This window comes from Eptesicus fuscus, chromosome 13, assembly GCF_027574615.1.
Source record: "Eptesicus fuscus isolate TK198812 chromosome 13, DD_ASM_mEF_20220401, whole genome shotgun sequence".
NCBI classification, from domain to species: Eukaryota; Metazoa; Chordata; class Mammalia; order Chiroptera; family Vespertilionidae; genus Eptesicus; species Eptesicus fuscus.
In genome coordinates, this window is record NC_072485.1 from 65338469 (window position 1) to 65358549 (window position 20081).

Below are 20081 nucleotides of genomic sequence, written 5' to 3' on the forward strand. Positions count from 1 at the left end.
ACTGAGTACCCATTATGTGCCAGGCACTAGACAAAGCCCTCATGGGACTCAAAGCAATCCCTTCCTAACAGACGCCTAATATAAAGACCCCTTCACTCTAAACCAGCAATTTTTAAGTTACTTGGTCTCAAGACCCCTTTACAGTCTTAAAAATTATGAGGATTCATGCCCAGCTGGTGTGGCTCAGTGGTTGAGTGTCGACCTATGGACCAGGAAGTCATGGTTCGATTCCCAGTCAGGGCACATGCCCAGGTTGCAGGCTCAATCTCCTGAGGGGGGAGTGCAAGAGGCAGCCAATCAATGATGTCTCTCTCTCATAGATTTTTCTTTCTATATATAGTTCTCCCTTCCTCTCTTTCTAAAAATAATCAATAAAAATAAAGAATATAAGGATTATAATAAATAAAATAAGAATATAAGGGTTACAATATACACTTAAGTGAAAAATCTGCTCATAGGACAAAAGGGTTTAAAAGATATAACCCAAAATAGCAGTGGGTATCTCTAGGCAATAGAAATAAATGATTTTGTTGTTGTTTTTCTGGTTGCCTGTTATTTTCTAATTTTACAACAGTAAACATGTATTACTTGATATTATATGGAAATATAAAAGGAAACATTAATCATTTTGCAATATATCCATATATCAAATCATGTTGTACACCTTATATTTATACAATGTTGTGTGTCAATTACATCTCAGATAGAGAAAACAGAGAGACTAGGGTTCATTTTCCAGTCATTTTAAGTCCACTTGCAAAGACAAGGGTCACACCTGGACTAACTGCCTGTTTTGTTTTATTTTCTAATGATCAAACCTACCAGCTTATGCATTATAATACTTCTGAAATGAAGTATTATTACTCTCTACCAAAGACTAGCTCACGCAAAAAAAAATATATATATCCTATCTAATCTAATAATAGACAAATATGCAAATTGACCGCACCTTCGCTACACCTAAGCCACGCCCACCAGCCAAGCCACGCCCACCAACCAATCAGGACGAGTATGCAAATTGCCCCAACAAAGATGGCGGCTGATTTGCATATCAAGACAGTGTCAAAAGAAGCCAAGAGCTGCAAAGGGGAGTAAAGCTTCGAAGAAGCAAGCAAGCCAGGGGGGCGGGGGGAGGAGAAGGGAGGAGCGAAGTCAGGGCCGTGGGCGAAGGGAAACGAAGGCGGGCTGGAGGAGAAGGCGGGGCCGGCGGCAAGGGCGGAGCGGAGGCGGGGCCGGGGCCGAAGGGAAACGCGGGCGGTCTGGAGGAGAAGGCAGGGCCGGTGACAAGGGCGGGGCGGAGGCGGGGCCAGGGGTGAAGGGAAACGCGGGCGGTCTGGAGGAGAAGGCGAGGTGGGCGGCAAGGGCGGGGCGGAGGCGGGGCCGGGGGCGAAGGGAAACGTGGGTGGGCTGGAGGAGAAGGCGGGGCCGGTGACAAGGGCGGGGCGGAGGCGGGGCCGGGGGCGAAGGGAAACGTGGGCGGGCTGGAGGAGAAGGCGGGGCCGGTGACAAGGGCGGGGCGGAGGCGGGGCCGGGGGCGGAGGCGGGGCCGGGGGCGGAGGGAAAAGCAGGCGGGCCGGAGGAGAAGGTGAGGCGGGCGGCAAGGGCGGGGCGGGGCGGAGGCGGGCGACAATGGCGGAGCAAAGGGAAATGCGGGCGGGCTGGAGGAGAAGGTGAGGCGGGTGATAAAGGCGGAGCGGAGGCGGGGCCGGGGGCGAAGGGAAATGCGGGAGGGCCGGAGGAGAAGGCGAGGCAGGCGGCAAGGGAGGAACGGAGGCGGGGTAGAGTGCAGCAGGAAATCCCATTGCAGGAATTTTCCTGCAACGGGAAAGCTAGTTTCTTAGATAATAAGCCCACTAAAGAATAGCAGAGGAGGAATAAAAGCTGAGGGTATGCCCCTGGATACTGTACCTGGTTTCTGGTTCCGGTCAATAAGAGGAAGAGTGCTATCATCATATGAATGACTGCTCTGGCTTCGAGATGCATTGTTTAGATTCACCTGGAGGCAAACATAAAATGCAATAATGTCAGAGTATTGAATTTTACCCACATCTTATTCCCTAATGGGCACAGAACTTTAGGTTCCTATTCCCAAATACAACTCTTATAAGAAGTAAATAGCCGAAACCGGTTTGGCTCAGTAGATAGAGCGTCAGCCTGCGGACTGAAAGGTCCCAGGTTCGATTCCGGTTAAGGGCATGTATCTTGGTTGCGGGCACATCCCCAGTAGGGGGTGTGCAGGAGGGAGCTGATCGATGTTTCTCTCTCATCGGTGTTTCTAGCTCTCTATCCCTCTCCCTTCCTCTCTGTAAAAAATCAATAAAATATATTTATTTAAAAAAAAGAAGTAAATAAGGGTTAAGTAAATACCTACATAGTGAAACAAAGTAGGATATTATGACTTCTGTGTTCCTGAACAGAAGATTACAAAGATACCAAACACTCATACTATCAGAAGACCTAGTCTGAGAAAATGGCAAACTCCATCAAAGGGCTGCGACAGATTTGGGGAAAGTAAAAAAGGCCCCCATCCTTCATTGCCACTAGTATATACAGTGCTCTGTGACACAGAGGAAAACCAGAGCTATTTTGGCAGCAAATGAACTATTGGCATCATTCACTTAGGGAGAGGAGCAAACCAAATGATTTCTTTACTACCAGTGACTAGGGTCAAAAGTACCCTTAATGTGATAGTGAAAGAGAAGAAAAAGAAACCAAACATAAAGCATTACCTGACATTGAGAAAAAAAGGTAAATGTCTCAGACCCTAAGAGTTACCCTACCTGAAAATCTGATTTCTTCCATCCTTCCTTTTCCAGTGGCTTCCGAAGTTCCTTGTATCCCCAGATTGTCTGTAATACAAGTGCTGCTGCTCGAACTTCCTTTTCTGAGCGGTTCCTTTTGAGAAAAATAACACCACATGGAATTTGGATGTAAGACCAAGGAAGAAGCTAAGACCCTGTTCTCTCTAACATAATGTAACATATGAACATAAATGCCAAAATGGGTAAGATCAAGTCCTGTATTCTGTCCCAAAGAGAGACATACAAAAATATTTAATGGAAAAGTCTGTTATTAATTTATGAATCAAGATGGAGAGCAGGGTAATTAATACCACTTCACATTTTACAGTAATTAATGGAAAATAACTGTAGAAGCAAAAAGGAAACGCTCCTTCCTAAAAAATCCCCTCTACACTTAAACTCTTCCAGTTGTAATTTTAAGTGTTAAGCTCACCCTGATTTGTTGATCAAGACCAGCTTTTCAATACCCTGTGTCTCTCGAAGCTTTTTGGCAGCCTCCAAGTTCTCAGCAATAACCTCGTTGATGGTGTTCAAAATAGAGACCACAGTGTCCTCAGAGAAATTCTGGGAAGAGCTCTGTTGCCCACCTGGCAGATTCTTTACCAAGTTGGGAATAGCATGTTTACCTGTAGCAGTGAGACAAAGGAATGTGTGTTTGAAGAATGAGCCGAGTCAGGTATGAGGAGCCTAACACTGCTCTTAACTGCAATCGTATAAAGTATAGGTACTATCCCTATGAATCCATTGCATTCTCCTATAGGATTACCATATCAAAAGAGCCACGGACCTGGAATAGCCATGAATTTATTTCCCTTACTATTTCTTTATTTACTCTTTCCTTTTTCAGTCATGTTGAAATGTGAATACTTATATCAAAAATGCTACACAGTCCTTTCAGATATTCTAATGAAAACAGTATATTTAATATTATAATAGTTCAATAGAATATAATCATTATGAATTAAAAATATATATATCTGGACTCTGCCACTTATGAGGTATTTTAACATTGAGCATACTATTTACTTTACCTGACCTGGAGTTTCCTTATTCTATTTTTTTAAAAAAAAGAACCTTTTTTAAAGTGCTGACAATCAAATGAGAACATACAGAAGTGCTTAACAAGGCCGACGAACAAAGTAAGTGCTTAAAAATAATAGCTGTGGCCCTGGCTGGATGGTTCAGTTGGTTGGAGCATCATCCCGTACACCAAAAGGCTGCAGGTTAGATCCCAGATTGGGCCACCAATCCATCGGGGAGGCAACCGATGGATGTTTCTCACGTTGATGTTTCTCTCTCCCTTCCTCTCTCTAACACCAATAAACATATCCTGGGAAGAGGATTTAAAAATAAATAAATAATAGCTATTATTGTTCTATTTTTAGAGTCATCACTTCTTGTCTTTCTACGAACCATTCAACGACAGCTGACCCTGAACAACATGGGGTTTGAACTCTGCAGATCCACTTACATGCAGCTTTTTTAAAATAAATATTATAAATGTATTTTCTCTTCCTTATGATTTCCTTAATAACGTTTTCTTTTCTCCAGCTTACTTTGTGAGAATATAGTATATAATACATATAACATGTGTTAATCAACTGTTTGTTATTGCTAAGGCATCCAGTCAAAAATAAGTTATTTAGTAGTTAAGTTTTTGGGGAGTCAAAAGATATATGTGGTTTTGACCGTGTGGGGCTGAGCACCCCACGCTGTTCAAGGTCAATTGCATAACCCTCTGCTACCCTTGCATTCACAAACTATGAAGGGCTAGGATCCTTCCTCTCAATCATTTCAATAAATAAATTACTTAGCACCTGATGGATTAAAACACTGTACTAGATGCTGAGGGAATGGTTAACATCCTACTCCTTACCAATTAATTCTTTGTTGCGAGCATCCACGGCCAGATTTCTCAGAGCTCCAGATGCGGCTTTCACTACCCGCTCATGTTCATTGGTCAGGAGGTCAGCAATGGCAGAAAGAGCCTTCTCTTGACGCAGAGCAGAGCGGATGTATCGACCATACTAGAAGTAGCACATGGAGGTGGAAGAGATTACAAAAGGATGCAAACTAGTTATCTAAGTGCTCCCACCTCCAAATCCATTTTCTAAAAGGTACTCACTGTCCAGCGCCCAGCACACAAGTTCTGGATAGCCCCAGCTGAGGCTTCTAGGATGGCAGGAGTCTTGCTCTCCTTGAGGAGTGAGATGTATATCCGAACCACCTCTGGCTGAAATAAAAGCTCATAGCCTACACAAGAAAGGACAAGAAAGCAGAGGATACTAATTAGTACCTACAAACCAGGCTATGGTTGGTTGAAGTCCAGCCTTTATTCTGGACTGATGGGTTTGTGCTCCTATACCATTAGGCTCCCTCACTCACCTACCCACCCAACAGCAAACTCAGGGGCTTGATTCCACATCTCCTTAAGAATAATTAGTCCACGGTAAGAGCAGAGCAGATATCAACTCATCATTTGCAACGTGTCTCTCCTCCTTCCTTGCCTCTTCTCTCCCACAGTTTACTTTGGCCTTGCTTGGCAGCCAGGTATGGATAATTAGGGGATACATCTGCTCATTGATAGCACTCAGGGTTAAAAATTCCTAGTCTCAAATAAGTTATTTCTAACTTGACCAAGTCATTCTTCCCACCTTTTCTGTGACTAAGTAAAAGGGCCTATTGTAAATTTAATGAAATCTAAAAAAATGTATATCCTGGAGAGCTGGGAATTTTGGATTCAGTGTATGGATGAATATAAAGATCCAAACTATGATAAAGAGGCTTCTTATAATAAGTAATGTTTAAGACCCAAGAACTACTGTGGCTACGTAGGGTACCCAAATTTCTAATCATCCAAATCTTATCCTACCCTCAATAATGTGAATAGTTGCCATAACAAGCAAGTTACTGCTATACTATAGTTTCCCAATACTTTCATCATCACTTCAAATCCATAAATCAGAAAAGACAGAATAGTAAACATATTGTATAGTCTAGTGTTCGGCTACCAAATAGTTATCTGTGGACTATGTTTATGAGACCCTTGGAAACTGAAAAGAAAAAATAACTTACCTCGAGCAGGACTAGTTCTTTTAGGGAAATCCACTGTGTCGTTTGCTGGAACTTCTGTGGGTTTTTTCCCTTTGGAAATTAAAAAAAGGGGGGGGATACAAAGTTTAAGAAAGGGAAGAGTCCACCTGGTGCATTTTTTTTTTTATTCTTTAGTCAAAATCTTTGAATCAGAGATGCATCGAGTGGGAGAGAGGCGGGGAATATCCAGGCCCCCAGCTTGTCCCAGCAGGGGGCTGTGCAGAAACAAGGACAGAAAATAGGCAGCAGAGAGGTAAGATAAGGATAACCACAAATGTTGCTATTGTCCTGAGTTCTAGTAACTGGGACTGCTGCCCAGAAATAGCATGCCATGGGCCATTAGCTCAGATGAGCTAAACTTGTTTCAGTGGTCTTCCTCAACTTAATTTTCCTACATGCATCCACAGGGAAGGGTTAGGCAAGGAAATACTAGGGGAGCTAAAACCAAAACATGCACATTAGAAGTAGATAAGCACCTTAAAAGATTCCACTCACCTCTGGAGAACCACTCATCTTCCAGTGCATCACCCAAGGTGGAAAGCAGAGGGTAGAAATGAAGGAGGGAAAATGCAGGAGAGAGATGTCAACAGAATCATGAGCAAATAAGCAGGAAAGCAGAAGAAAAGAAAAACATGGGAAACACAAAGGAGGAATGGAGAGAAGGCCCCAGGTTAGCTGAGTTCTCCTCCTTCACTGCCCCAATCACTGATACCACCATTACCACCACCACCACCACCACCACCACCACCACCACCACCACCACCACCACCTTCTTGAATAAAGCACACAACACAGGGGAAGCAGCAGCACAGCACAAGGACATATTTGACTGGGCAGATCCTATACTGCTCAGCAAGTATTTTGCAACTAAAGTTAAAAGCATTTCTTCCTTTCCCGGTCCTACATTAAAGAGCAAGAAGGAAAGAGCTCAGACTAACCTTTGCCCTTCTTGGCCCCAAAGCAACTGGCAGCATGTGGCCCAGTATTGTTGGCAACACTGGGAGGTGCCTCTTGGTAACGTTCTGCCTGTGGGATCTCCCGATGAACTTGATACGACAAGTTCCGAAGAAGGCAAACGCAGTTCTCCACAAGCTTGGGAACATAAGAGAAAAGACTCGATGAGAAAAGAGAATGCCTATAGTGACTTCCCATAATTCAGATATTACAATACTGATCCAAAAAGCATAGTCCAATCCATCATCTCTAACAGCCTCTAAGTGCCCCAAGCTTCTCAAAATCCTTATAGCCCCTGGCTAATGGAATGACACATTTGGTGAATGGCACAAAACTTAGGGTCTTTTTCCTTAAGCTTTTTACTTTTTCCTACTTATTAAAATGTGCAACCCTGGAAGTATGGCTAAAGAGCTTTAAGGTATAGAGGTGAAGAAAATTCTAAAAAACAGTTTTCTCCTAAAGTGAATACCCATTTTAGGGAGTAGGGGCTGGTTTAGGTATCTAATATTATTTAAAAGCCTGGAATGACAGGTCTGCATTTCAGGTACCTCATGGCTGTTTTAAGTGGAATTCACTCAGCCATTAACTTACCTTGCTGTCTGAATCCTTCTGCCCAATCTCAGCCTGAACAATGAAAATGAGGGCATCCACTAAACCATCACATTCCCGAAGTTTCCGTCGAGCTTCACTCCTCTCTGAGCTGACATTCCTAAGGGGAAATGGAGAGACGGCAAGATGATTCAAATCCAGAAATCCTCCCCTTAAGATCCCTCAACATCTACAAGTCTCCTCACTACCTTTTTTATAACAAATAGTGAATACCCCATAATAAGCAAGGCACTGCGACTGAAATTAAGTAAGATAGTCTCTGCTTTCAGACATTTAGAACCAGGCAAGGGGCAGGGGGCAGAGAGGGTGTCAATAAAGTATACCAACCACAATAATTTAAGATGGAATAGATGCTTCTTGTATAGAAGTACAAACGAAGAAAGGGGCAGAGCACATAGGAATATATCCCAAAGAGAGAAAGAACATATTGTATCAATTATAGAATGTAAGAAGAAATCAGGAAAACCTTCAAAAAATAAAGGCACTTGAGTTTAGCCTCAAATGATAAATAAGGAGAGAAGGGCACTACAAACAGAAAAAAACACAGATCTTCCTCACCCTACACTCCACCCTTCTAGGACTCTATATTCTTTTTGTTGCATTGATCACAACTTGACCTGAAATACAGATAATTGAAAGCAGGGGCACAAACACAGGACTAGACAAGTGCCTAACATGTGGTAGGTACCGAACAAATGTTTACCAACTTAAATGAACAAAGTCAAAGAGGCACAGAAGCGAGGATATGTGGGAATAGCAAGTAACCACCATCATGGGTGTATGTGGTACACAAGGAAGTAGCAACAAAGGTAGAAAGACAGGTTGGAGTCATAGCCTGCAATATAGACAGAATGGAGGCAGAATGACAAGCTAAAGAATATGAACTTTCTTTTTAAGGAAATTTAAATTAGTCCTTAAAAATTCAATCTTCATACTCTCAAAGCCCTTGTGTTACCTAAGGCAGCCAGCTGTGTTGGTAAGCACTGACTCCCACTCAATATGGCGTGGCTTACAATCTTCGTTAGGTTCCCGCTCCCAGCCAGAATGCGGAATGATCACTTCGTCTGTCAAGGCATGCAGGGCATGGTCCACAATCTCCATTTTGATTGAGTCATGGGATGAGAGATTCCACAGGGTTCCTGGCAGAGACAACTCGTCAGACAGCTCTTCAGCACCCACAATATGCTTGAAGAATGCCAAAGAGAATCCCCTATTCCATCATTTCGCAGTCTTCCCCAATGACTAAATACCTTGTAATGAATGATAGTCAAGCTTTTGTTTGTGATCCACAGTAAGAAATATATTTTTATATTATGGCTCAATACAAATACACATATCATAAAACAGTTTAATAAAACAATTCTTATTATAAGCAATGCTTTCTAAGATATCTACGCCAGAGTTTCTCAACCGCTAGATTTTGGGGCCAGTTAATTCTTTGTTGTGGGGAGCTGCCTGTCCATTGTTAGATACTCAGCAGTATCTCTGGTCATTACTCATTAGCACTCTCCACCCCCATCCCACTACCAGTTATGACAATCAAAACTGTCTTCAGACATTGCAATTGTCCTCTAAGGTGCAAGATTGCCCCCAATTGAAAACCAATCATTATTGCAATTTCCTTCCTTCCTTTCTCTTGGAACGCTGTCTGTGATCTACAAATTGTGTTCAATAGACACTAACAAATCACAACCCACAATCTGAAAAATCACTCTTCTAAAGAAAGGACCACAAGCTCAAATGTCTACACATGCCGGAAAGGTGAGTCAGGATAAGCAGATATTTAAAAGAAATTGTAAGAACATGAACAAATGGCAATGATACTCAGCTTCAATGTTTATGCAACAACTCACGGCAGTAGTTGGTCAGAACAACAGAATGTGTTGGGAATTATTGCAAACTAGAGAACACATACCTCAATCAGCACAGACCAACTATTGTCAGGTAGCAAAATAGATCCAATGATACCAAGCAGTTCTTGCACATTGTTAACAAAAGCCAAGAATCTGGGAATTTTAAGTGAAATCTTCTGAATTTTAAACATTAGCAACAAATTCTTTAAGATTTTTAAAACCCTGCATGACCCAAACAAACCTGTGAGATGAATTTGACCCTAAGGCCATTAGTTCACAACCTTTAATCGAAAGTAAAAAGGACTGGAAATCCTTCTTGCACTCAATATCTCCGGAGGTAACAGTGACCCTAACCTAGCAGTTTCCCTTAGACTTAGACCTACAGCTTACCAGTAATGACTTCAGTGAGGTCCACATCACGAGCCTTACGGAGCAACCGCACAAGGGCAGGAACACCATCACAGTTTTTTATAGCGATCTTGTTATCCTGGTCCCGCCCAAAAGAGATATTCTTGAGAGCCCCACAGGCTCCAAGGTGCACTTCCTTTTTGGGGTGGTCTAACAATCCCACCAGTACTGGGATGCCCTTGAGCTTCCGGACATCAGTCTTCACCTTGTCGTTGCGATAGCACAAATGTTGCAGGTATGCAGCTGCATTGGACTTGACAGCATCCAAGCGGAATCCTAGCATGGCTATCACCTCCGGCAGCTCTGGCTGTCTCCAATTGGGGGGTGGAGGCCCTCCCTTGCGCAGGCTATCCAAGCTTGCTAAACTTCCTCGTTCATGCTGGGCCAAAGGAGCCCAATAGTACTGGTCTGAGGGCACCTCCTCACCAATCATGTCTTCATAGCTCCTGCAGTGTTGGGAAGAACCAAGAGGAAAAAGGGATATATCAAGCTGGTTTCCCGAGTGTTCCCATTACCTCCTCTTCTTCATGGTAGGAGTAACCCCAATTCTAGTACACTAGATCTTATCTCTACTTTGCATAAACGATATATCGATCAATTTTTCTTAATGAGATAAAGTAATAATTTTAAAGGCTTCTCCAACTAGATTAAAACTATCTTTTTTTTTCCTGTGAAGTTAACAAGCATTCAGAGACGTTAATCACAAAACAAGATCCAAATCTTGCTTAGCAGTGAATGTTACCCGACAGCTTAACTTCTCTGGATAGACTGAAATAAAGCTTCAGACAGCTGTTAACCAAAGCAACTGACTCAACGCCACAGTGAAGTCAGCAAACAATGCCTGAGAACACTTATAAGCCCATAACTAAATAGGAAATGAGGCATTTACACACAGGAAATAGCTAGTGGGATCTGATTTGATTCCCATTCAGGGCACATGTCCAACAGGTCACTGATTTGATTCCCATTCAGGGCACAAGTCCAGGTTGCAGGTTCGATCCCCAGTAGGGAACGTGCATGAGGCAGCTGATCAATGTTTCTCTCTCATCTGTTTCTATCTCCCTTCCCCTCTCTCTAAAATCAATAAAAACATAGCTTTTAAAAAAAACAGTACAGGACTTCTTACATCATATGAGGATCTGGTTATATATGAGGTGAAGTCTGAACATTAATTTTCACAGTTCATCCCAAGGTCACCTCTGCTATTCAACAAATGTGTTGGGCTGATTTCCAGCCCCCAAATTCTAAAGACAATACCTCCAATTCTGTCAAAATAGAGACTACTGATCACTATCACATTTTAGATACCCAGTCACTAAGAAAAAGAACACAGACAAAGCAATTGAAGGTAGAGAGATTATTATTCCTATTTCAGTACTAACAACTACCACTAGAGGGTGAGTCTGCCACACTATCATTTATTCATAACCACCAGGAAGGAATAGACCCATTATCTGTTGAGTTCATCTCACACAGTGGCTCCCACAGGAGAGAGGAGAATCTATTGTGTGGAACTCTCCAAATAAGCACACTGTTTGTTCCACAAAACCACTCCCACTGTCACCAAACCCTCAAGGTTAGCCTAAGCAGAGGGCCTTATAGCTGTCAACATCAACCACTCAACAGTAATTTAGATGAATAAAGCATTTAATAAAAAGCACTCGTTTTTAATGTCATTGAAACAAAATGAACGAGTTATATAGCTAAATTTCTAAAGTAGGCTACTAAACAGTATATTAGTAAGATTCTATTTCAGTAGGGGAAAAATAAAGTCAGAGTCTGTTTACATATATAGGAAAAAGAACTCAAAGGAAAAATGCACCAAAGTGTTAACAGTAAGTCTTTATTAGTGTAACAGTAAGTATTAGTGTGCTTTTCTGTGTTTTTTTCTTGTTTTGGAGTGAGCATGTTTAATTTTTATTATTATTTTAATATAAGTAATTACAATAACCACGATTTTGGTTATTCAAGAAATAGGTCCTTCTTTACAAGCAGTGGATCATGACATTCTTTCCTTTGTTTTACCAATAACAAGACTGTGCCCAGAGAGATTAAATGACTTGCTCGAGGCTATAGAGCCAGTGGCAAAGGTACAACTAGAACTAAAATCTTCTGGTTCACTGCTTTTTCCACTAATCATTATGCCTTACTGTTTTTGTTTGACCTTGTATTACTCTCCTAGGCCCGGAACAGGAAGCTACAAATGTTCTTTCTAGTCAAGCAGGTTTCCAAGTCCAGTGCCACCCTGGAACAAACCCAAGAACCAGGCCCAAAACCCTCTCTATGTCAACTGTCACAACAAGGGACAGCAGAGAATGACCTGGTCACCCACACCCACCTAGGCCCAAATCACTCTACTAATGAGGAAGTCAGAAAAAGTAGACTTGTCAGTAATCAGTAATCAGAAGGAGCCAACACCCTGGGCAGACTCCTTAGGTGATAGCTGTTATCAACCATTGCTCCAGCTGAGGTCTGCTGCCCCACCCCCTAACCCCAGCCCACCCCCACACCCAAGAATAAAAAGTGAGTCACATGGGAGTTGGATTAGAAGTCCAAGTTACCTGAAAGGGGAGTGACTTGGGTTTAGATAATGGGGCCTATACCCCTGGGACCAACCCAGTTCACTGTTAACCAAAGCTACCTAATAGGAGAAAAGTGAGCACCAAGGCATTTTTTTAGAAGGTCATGACCTCATACAGAAATTCAGCAACAGCTGCTAGGCTATACTTACCATCAAGACATCCACAAATCTTCTCCCCTACTTCTTAATTCCCTTTAACAGGAAAACACTGTCTCTGATTTATTCTAAAGCAGGTCTGGCAGCTTATGGGCCAAACCTGTTCTTGTACAGCCCCAGAACTACAAATGGTGTTTACATTTAAAAGATTGCAAAAAGAACACCACCTCGCCCAGCCAGCATGGCTCAGTGGTTGAGTATCGACCTATGAACCAGGTGGTCAGTGGTCACGGTTCGATTCCCGGTCAGGGCACATGCCTGGGTTGCGGGCTCGATCCCCAGTGTGGGGCGTGCAAGGAGGTAGCCGATCAATGATTCTCTCTCTTCCTCCCTCTCTGAAATCAATATAATATATATATATTTTTTAAAAGAACACCACCACAATAACAATATACAACAAAAATTATATATGGCCTGCAAAGGTTCTTCACAGAAAAGGTTTGCCACCCCCATTCTCAAACATTCTCTCAAGGCAAACCATCTATCTACCAGTCCAAATATCAATCACTCCCTTTTTCACACCAAAGAATCCCCAGGGATGAGTAGGAAAGTCAGAGTAGACAGCTGCTTCTCAGAGTGTCAATAATGTACCACCCTCTAAGGATACCACCCCTGGTTTCACTTTATAAGCAACTATAAGAACCTTCAGGGCTTTTGTGAGATCAAGAGTTGTTTTTAATTTAAGACTAAAACCACAACAGAGAAGGTTTTTGTACCTGTCTATTCTGACCCTGAAAGCCTAAAACCCTTTACTCTGTTCTTAGTAACAAACCAGAAGCTGAAGAAATTCACAGAAACAAGTGAATATTCCTTAGCCCCAAGCACCAGGCTCCTCTGTGGTGCTCCCTATCACCAAAGGGGGCCAGATGTTAGACAGAAATAAAAGAAACTCTTGGCGAGAAGCAACAGCCACAGTTTAGGACATAGACCAATAATCATCACAAGTTGTTCTCTATCATTAGAATATGTAACTTTTAACCCTTTGCACTCGCTTGCTTTTTTCTCGATTCCTTTATTCCAATGCTAACCGTGTGGAGTCACACTCGACATCTGAGTGCAAAAGGTTAAAAGAGGAAAAAAAGCAAGTCGATACTTATTTAAATCAGAAAAGGGAAGAACAGGGTGGACTTCCACAAGAAAAAGCAAAGGAAAGGAGACCATAAGGTAATAAGAAGGGAAAGGAAGAGCTATCTTTTCCTTCCCCTTTTCTTGCCTACCTGAGGCGTCGGCGAGGGTCAGAGGGGGTCCCAGTCCGACGGGCAGTGCCATAATCGGACATCATGCCGTAATCCAGGTCATCGTAGCCCATGCTACGTTGGTCATCTTCTAGACCATAAGGCTCTGGATGAAAGCGATGCAAATCTACGCTGCTCCCACCTACCCGAACCTGGGGCTGTGGCCCATAGACATCCTGTCTACTAGGTGCCCGGTAACCTTCCATGCTGGGCCTATACCGTTCCTCAATGCGGGTCACCCGGGACAGACTGCCATAGTTGTCACTGCTACTTGGATAACCATCTTCATAGTGGCGGCTATATCCATCAGGAGGGTAGTGGAAGTTCCTGGGAAGGGTAGCAGTGCCTGCTTGCCCCACGTAGGGACCAGGTCCCCCATTGCCATTCTTACGGAAGTCACGACCCAGTGTCTGGATATAGTTGTTAGAAACTGATGAAGGATCAACAGGCAGTCCGTCTGGTCCCATAGGGATTGGCTGTACTGTCCGAGTTGTCACAGTCTTTACTACTTTCTTGACCTTTAGGTAAGAAAAAAGAAAAATTAATGAAGCCCTGGCCAGCATAGCTCAGTATGTAGAAGCATCGTCCCGTACACCAAGAGGTCTCAGGTTGTGGGTTCAATCCCTGACCCAATCAGGGCAAATGCAGGAGGCAACCAATCAGTGTTTCTCTCTCATATGGATGTTTCTTTTTCTTTTTTTAAAAAATATATATTTACTAGAGGCCCAGTGCATGAAATTCATGCACTCGGCGGGGGTGTGTGTGGTGGTGGTGGGGGGCCCTCAGCCTGGCCTGCACCCTCTCACAGTTCGGGAGCCCTTGGGGGATGTCCAACTGACAGCTTAGGCCTGCTCCCGAGCATAGGACATCCTTAGCACTGCCGCGAAGGCGGGGGAGAGGCTCCCGCCACTGCCGCTGCACTCGCCAGCCATGAGCCGGGCTTCTGGCTGAGTGGCACTCCCCCTGTGGGAGTGCACGGATCACCAGGGGGCAGCTCCTGCATTGAGCATCTGCCCCTGGTGGTTGGTGCACATCATAGTGATCAGTTGTTCCGCCGTTTGGTTGATTTACATATTAGCCTTTTATTATATAGGATTGATTTCAGAGAGGAAGGGAGAGAGTGAGAGAGAGACAGAAACATCAATGATGAAAGAGAACCACTGATAGGCTGCCTCCCGCATGCCCCCTACCGGGGATCGAGCCCGCAACCCATGCATATGGCCTTGACCGGAATCGAACCCGCGATCCTTCAGTCTGCAGGCCAATGCTCTATCCACTGAGCCAAGCCGGCCAGGGCTCACATGGATGTTTTTTTACCTCTCCCTCTCTCTCTCCCCAACCCCTCTCTCCAAAAATAAAAATAAAAAAATAAATCAATGAAAATGTCCTCGGGATGAGGATTTAAAGAAAAATTAATGAAGTGTAGAATATAAGCTTAAATTCTAAATTACTCTAAGCAAAGAAAGAAACCCCTATCTCCAGCTCACTTTACATAGAAATGTCTTACAACCACCATTTATCCTTCTCCCCACCTTATAGGAAGTCCCCAAGACAGGCAAACTGCCCTTGCAGTAAGTATGCCAATAAGGATAGCTACTTTAGATCTTGATACACCTTCTCTCTTCTCCACTCCATTCCATTTTCCCATATCTCACCTATCTTCTATGTCTGGACAGAGATCACTTTCGCTTTCACTACAGATCAGTGGCCCTTTGCCCACCTTAATTAAGTGCTTAACCCCTCCCCTAATAGAAACCATAGGAAGACCTCATACAAATCCCAGACCTTATAAATCTTAGCTTACTGTGGTCTCCGTGCGGCGAGTGGTTCCATCATCCGAGGTTTCCACAGAGACAACAGACATGGCTCCCTCAGGGTCTTCCTCCGTATAGGTCTCCACAATCTGCCCTGGCTCCTGCATCCTGGGGATGGTGCTATAGAGAAGGTGACTGTGATCCTAAAGAAAAGAGAAAAAAGAGAAGAGTTAACTATTAAAAAAAAAAAAAAAGAGTTAACTATTAAGCAATATATACTAACAATCCATCCCAATGAGGAATACTGTCTCCTGAAGACAGAGACTCCTAATGCATCCTAATGCATCTTCTATGGGCCCCAGGACTTTAGAGCGGTGGCTGTCCCCATCTTTTGAACTTGTACAGAAAGACAGGAGATCTAATTTCCCAGTTCTAACAAGAACTTTTAAGATTAACCAGAAAATCTCAATAAGAGCCATCTTCTGACTAACTCTGTTACCCTTCAGGTATTGCCTACGACTCAAGACCAGCCAGTGTTTAGGTAGGATTTTCTACAAAGTAGACACACACCCATTCTAGAAAGAGGATTCAGTAATTGAGGGATCAAATACTGGATCAATGGTCATTAAAATTCATTCCAAAATAAAAACTACATATATTCTTTGAAGCTCCACTGTTTTATTTTCCTAAATAGAAGAAACCAATTAATGGGTGCTTACAGTGTGCCAGGCACTTAACAAGACACCAATATGCTCTTATAGGCTGGGGAAATATGAAGATACACATGATGCAACCCAGACCTTAAACCCAAAGAATTACCTGGGGTCCGTTGAGTTTCAGATCTGAAAATTTCTGTCGCTCAAGGTCAGCATCGCCCACAAACCGGCCGTTCTGAAACATAGCCCAAAGAAGACAATTCATTTTGTGGCCTTCCTTTGCTCTATCAAACACAAATGATCTATTTTCCAAACAGAAAAAGGGCTTTCAAGAAGGTATTTGTGGCCTGGAGTCCTTCTGTCAATACTCATAAAAGAACCACATCACTCCTTAGTCTTAGCACTTTCTCAAAATTGGAATCAGACCTGGAACTCTGGCAGACTGGGTCTCTGGAACATAAGAATGCAAGCTCCATGAGGGCAGACAGTTTGGGGGGATGGGGTCGCCAGTTCTGTTTAATAATGTACCCCCTTGTGCCTTGAACAGTGCCTGGCACATAATAGGCACTTAAACTACTTGCCAAATAAATAGCAGAGACTTAGATAAGTTTCCCAGAACACTATCTTTTTGGAAAGCCATACGAATATAAGGAAAGTTGGAAAAGTTAGGTTGGGGAGTTTCCAAAAGCCTTCTTTATTGCTCTACTACTACTGAAAACTCCCATACCAGGCAGCTTTTTAAAGAAAGAAGAAAGAGCTATGAGTCTCCCTTTCCAAATAGGAAGAAAACAAGTACCCCCAACTCCCCTCAAGCAAACAGATGTCTCAACATCTTCATCATCAATTATTAAAGCCACAGAACACATTAAAAAATGTCACCCTAGCCGAAACCGGTTTGGCTCAGTGGATAGAGCGTCGGTCTGCGGACTGAAAGGTCCCAGGTTCGATTCCGGTCAAGGGCATGTACAGTGGTTGCGGGCACATCCCCGGTAGGGGGTGTGCAGGAGGCGGCTGGTCGATGTCTCTCTCTCATCGATGTTTCTAGCTCTCTGTCCCTCTCCCTTCCTCTCTGTAAAAAATCAATAAATATATTAAAAATTAATAAAAAAAAAAAATGTCACCCTTACATTGTTCTGTCTTAAACAGCAGGAAATAGACTACTGACATTATACTACATAAAAATACACTTGACTGCTCCTCTTCCAATATAATACAGTGAGATCCAGCCACCTTGGGAGACTCCTCCCCCACCCTACTCCCATTACATAGAGTGTGTAATGCTGTAAGGAGAGGAAGTTAAACATTATTTTCAGGAAGAAGGAAGGGTGTGGTTTCATTGCTGAGCAGAAGTTAAAAATAAAAGAGAGAGACGGGGAAACTATATACTATAAATCCTGGAATTCCCCACCACCTCCAAGCCTGAGCAATCTTGCTCTCCCCTTTCAATATACGCCTCTCATCCCTAACCCTCTATTCTGGTGTTTATAAAAATTCTAGGAATGTTACAAACATACTGCCTCCAAATTCCTGACCATCCCCCAATAGGAATTCTGTCTTCTGTCTTAAAAATAATTAAGAAATCAGTAAAAAGGGCTACTGAAGCATGAGCACTGTTCTTAGTTCCCATCAGAGATCTCTTAAGATGCAGTTTATCAGGCAATGCCTAGAGATTACACTTACACACACAAAAAAAAACCTCAGACAGATTACATCATTGCAAAGTCAGACTAGAGAAATTGTAAGAAACACAAGATACTTCTTATTTCTAACACCAACTCTCCCAAGTCACATCACAGAGCCAGCCAACCCAGAGACCACTGGCTCCTGTGGCTATCTGGGTTAAACTAGAGCATGATGCTCCCTCTCCAACTCTAACCAACAAAATTAACAATGACCCCTTCCTCTAAGACATGATTTGCACAGCCAACAAAAAGAGCACACAAGAACAATATGGAACAGGAATACACAATTTATGGACACTGCCACACCTCCTGAGTACATACTGTTCCCTGAAGGAGACTGAATTGGAGTTAAGAGTACAAGGTGCCCAACTTCCTGACCACAAGCAAGCATTTACCTTCCTGAATTTCTGATACCAAGGGGGAGGGATAGGAGATCAGAGAAAACAGAAGTAACCTGAGTACAACTCCAAACTATATGATCTACTATTATTAGAAGTGCATACCAGCCCAGCTGGTGTGGCTCAGTGATTGAGCATCAACCCATGAACCAGTAGGTCACCGGATGATTCCTCGTCAGGGCATATGCCCAAGGTTGCAATTCCCAGTGGGGAGTGTGCAGGAGTTAGCCAATCAATGTTTCTCATCTACATTTCTCTCTCTCTCCCTCTCTCTTCCTCTCTTAAGTCAATAAAACTTTTTTTTTTTTTTCATTGAATTGCATACCAACCCAGAAATCCCACTCCAGCAAAACTGGAAATCAAGTGGATGCTTCTAGAGATAAGTGCACCCAACTCAGCACAGCAGCAACATATTCCCTATCTCTTAATCAGTATTTGTTTTCCCTGTAAAGATTCATCATAAAGCATGGGCTCTGGGCAGCCCATCACCATGAGGAAAGTAGTTTCCCAAGAAGAATCACAGCCTCTCTATGACCAGGCCAAAGTCCTACCTGCAGGTCTGATGGAGAGAGGGGTTACCTGATGCCGGCGGGTGAGGGTGCCGTTGGCCATGAGTGGGTTGGCATCTTGTGGCGAGACCCGGACGCGTTCCAGTTGCGCCGAGACGTGGCGCCGTTCCTCCTCCAGCGCCCGGGTCAGCTTCTCAAACTGGGCCTCTTGTTCCTTCACAGAGGCTAAGATGCTGGCGGTCGACTCCACCTCTGAGTCGTCCATGAAGGTAAGGGGCAGAGCCGCAGCAGGGCAGGGTAAAAAGGAAGGTGGATCACAGAGGGAGGAGGAAGGAGGGAGAAGGCCCTCCCTCACTTCACACTACCGGGGAGAAGGTAAGAGAGAGGAGAGAAAAGGTCACAGGTCAGAGAAGACAGATGAATTATTCATTCCAGAGCCAAAGATGCCTTCTTGTGGTTTTTACTGCAGTGCAGAAAGCGAGCCACCACCAAGTCTGAGAGCCCATCACCAGTGTCTGCTCAAGCAGGATCCTTTGCCCATTACCCCCTTTAACACCCCTCCAGAAATAACTACTGAAAGGTAAGGTACAACTAGATCCCAGTCTCTACACTGTTGGTAGGAGAGGAAGAATGTGGCTAAGTGCTGTAGTCATGACATGAGATTAAAATTATATTCTTTTTCCCTGGAAAATTTTGCTGGCATCAACTTAATGGAAGTTGTACAAACAATCACTTACTGTCCTGAAGGGACAAGCCACTTCTAGAGATAAAGGGACAGTTACAAATCTTACTTAAAATCTCACCCAAAACTGAACACTGAAACTGCTCCATTGGTGGCAAAATATACTAAATGAATATGCTAATTAAAAGACCAATAAAAAGTGAAGTAGTAGAAAAAACTTCCCACCAACAAAGCTGGGAAACAAAATTAAGGCCCTCACATTTAATACATTTATGAGGGAGGCTTTCTACTTTTCAAAACTATACTACAGTACTGGGGGCAAAACATGTGCCTTGGCTAACAGAGATAAGAAAGCAAGAGAGCCACCAAACAAACCTCTTGTGTAAAAAGGCACAATTTCAGTGTCCTTCAGCTCTTGTGGAAGAAAAGGAACATTAGGCTCAAACTAGGAAACCATCCCTCAGAGTAGTTCATATTGTAATCTCAGACAAGCCATGCCTAGAACTTCCTACACCTCTGTTATCCAGCAGAAGCTCTAAACAGACTATATTTTTACCTCTTTACTTATCCTAAACTCTAGGTAATATCAAAACTTCTACATGGTTTATATGTACTACTTATAAAATAAATGACAGTTAAATAGAAATGAAGAGTTTCCCATACCATATTACATAAACTGCAAGCTGGCTAGTAAATGGAGGGGCATTGTA

General features: G+C 43.2%; 1 protein-coding gene across 1 annotated transcript in view; it reads right to left on the bottom strand.

Moving 5' to 3' along the window:
• CTNND1 (catenin delta 1) overlaps positions 1–20081 on the bottom strand; it is a 48903-nt gene that overhangs the window by 4310 nt on the left and 24512 nt on the right. The window contains exons 3-17 of the mRNA XM_028136216.2: positions 18760–19050; positions 16264–16335; positions 15495–15647; positions 13673–14208; positions 9701–10164; positions 8413–8596; positions 7440–7557; positions 6833–6986; positions 6390–6407; positions 5877–5945; positions 4927–5054; positions 4678–4828; positions 3235–3427; positions 2781–2895; positions 1909–1996 (exon numbers count right to left, since the gene is read on the bottom strand). Coding sequence (XP_027992017.2) covers positions 1909–1996; positions 2781–2895; positions 3235–3427; positions 4678–4828; positions 4927–5054; positions 5877–5945; positions 6390–6407; positions 6833–6986; positions 7440–7557; positions 8413–8596; positions 9701–10164; positions 13673–14208; positions 15495–15647; positions 16264–16335; positions 18760–18954 — 2638 coding nt within the window. The 5' untranslated portion in view covers positions 18955–19050. The remainder of the gene's footprint in view (positions 1–1908; positions 1997–2780; positions 2896–3234; positions 3428–4677; positions 4829–4926; positions 5055–5876; positions 5946–6389; positions 6408–6832; positions 6987–7439; positions 7558–8412; positions 8597–9700; positions 10165–13672; positions 14209–15494; positions 15648–16263; positions 16336–18759; positions 19051–20081) is intronic.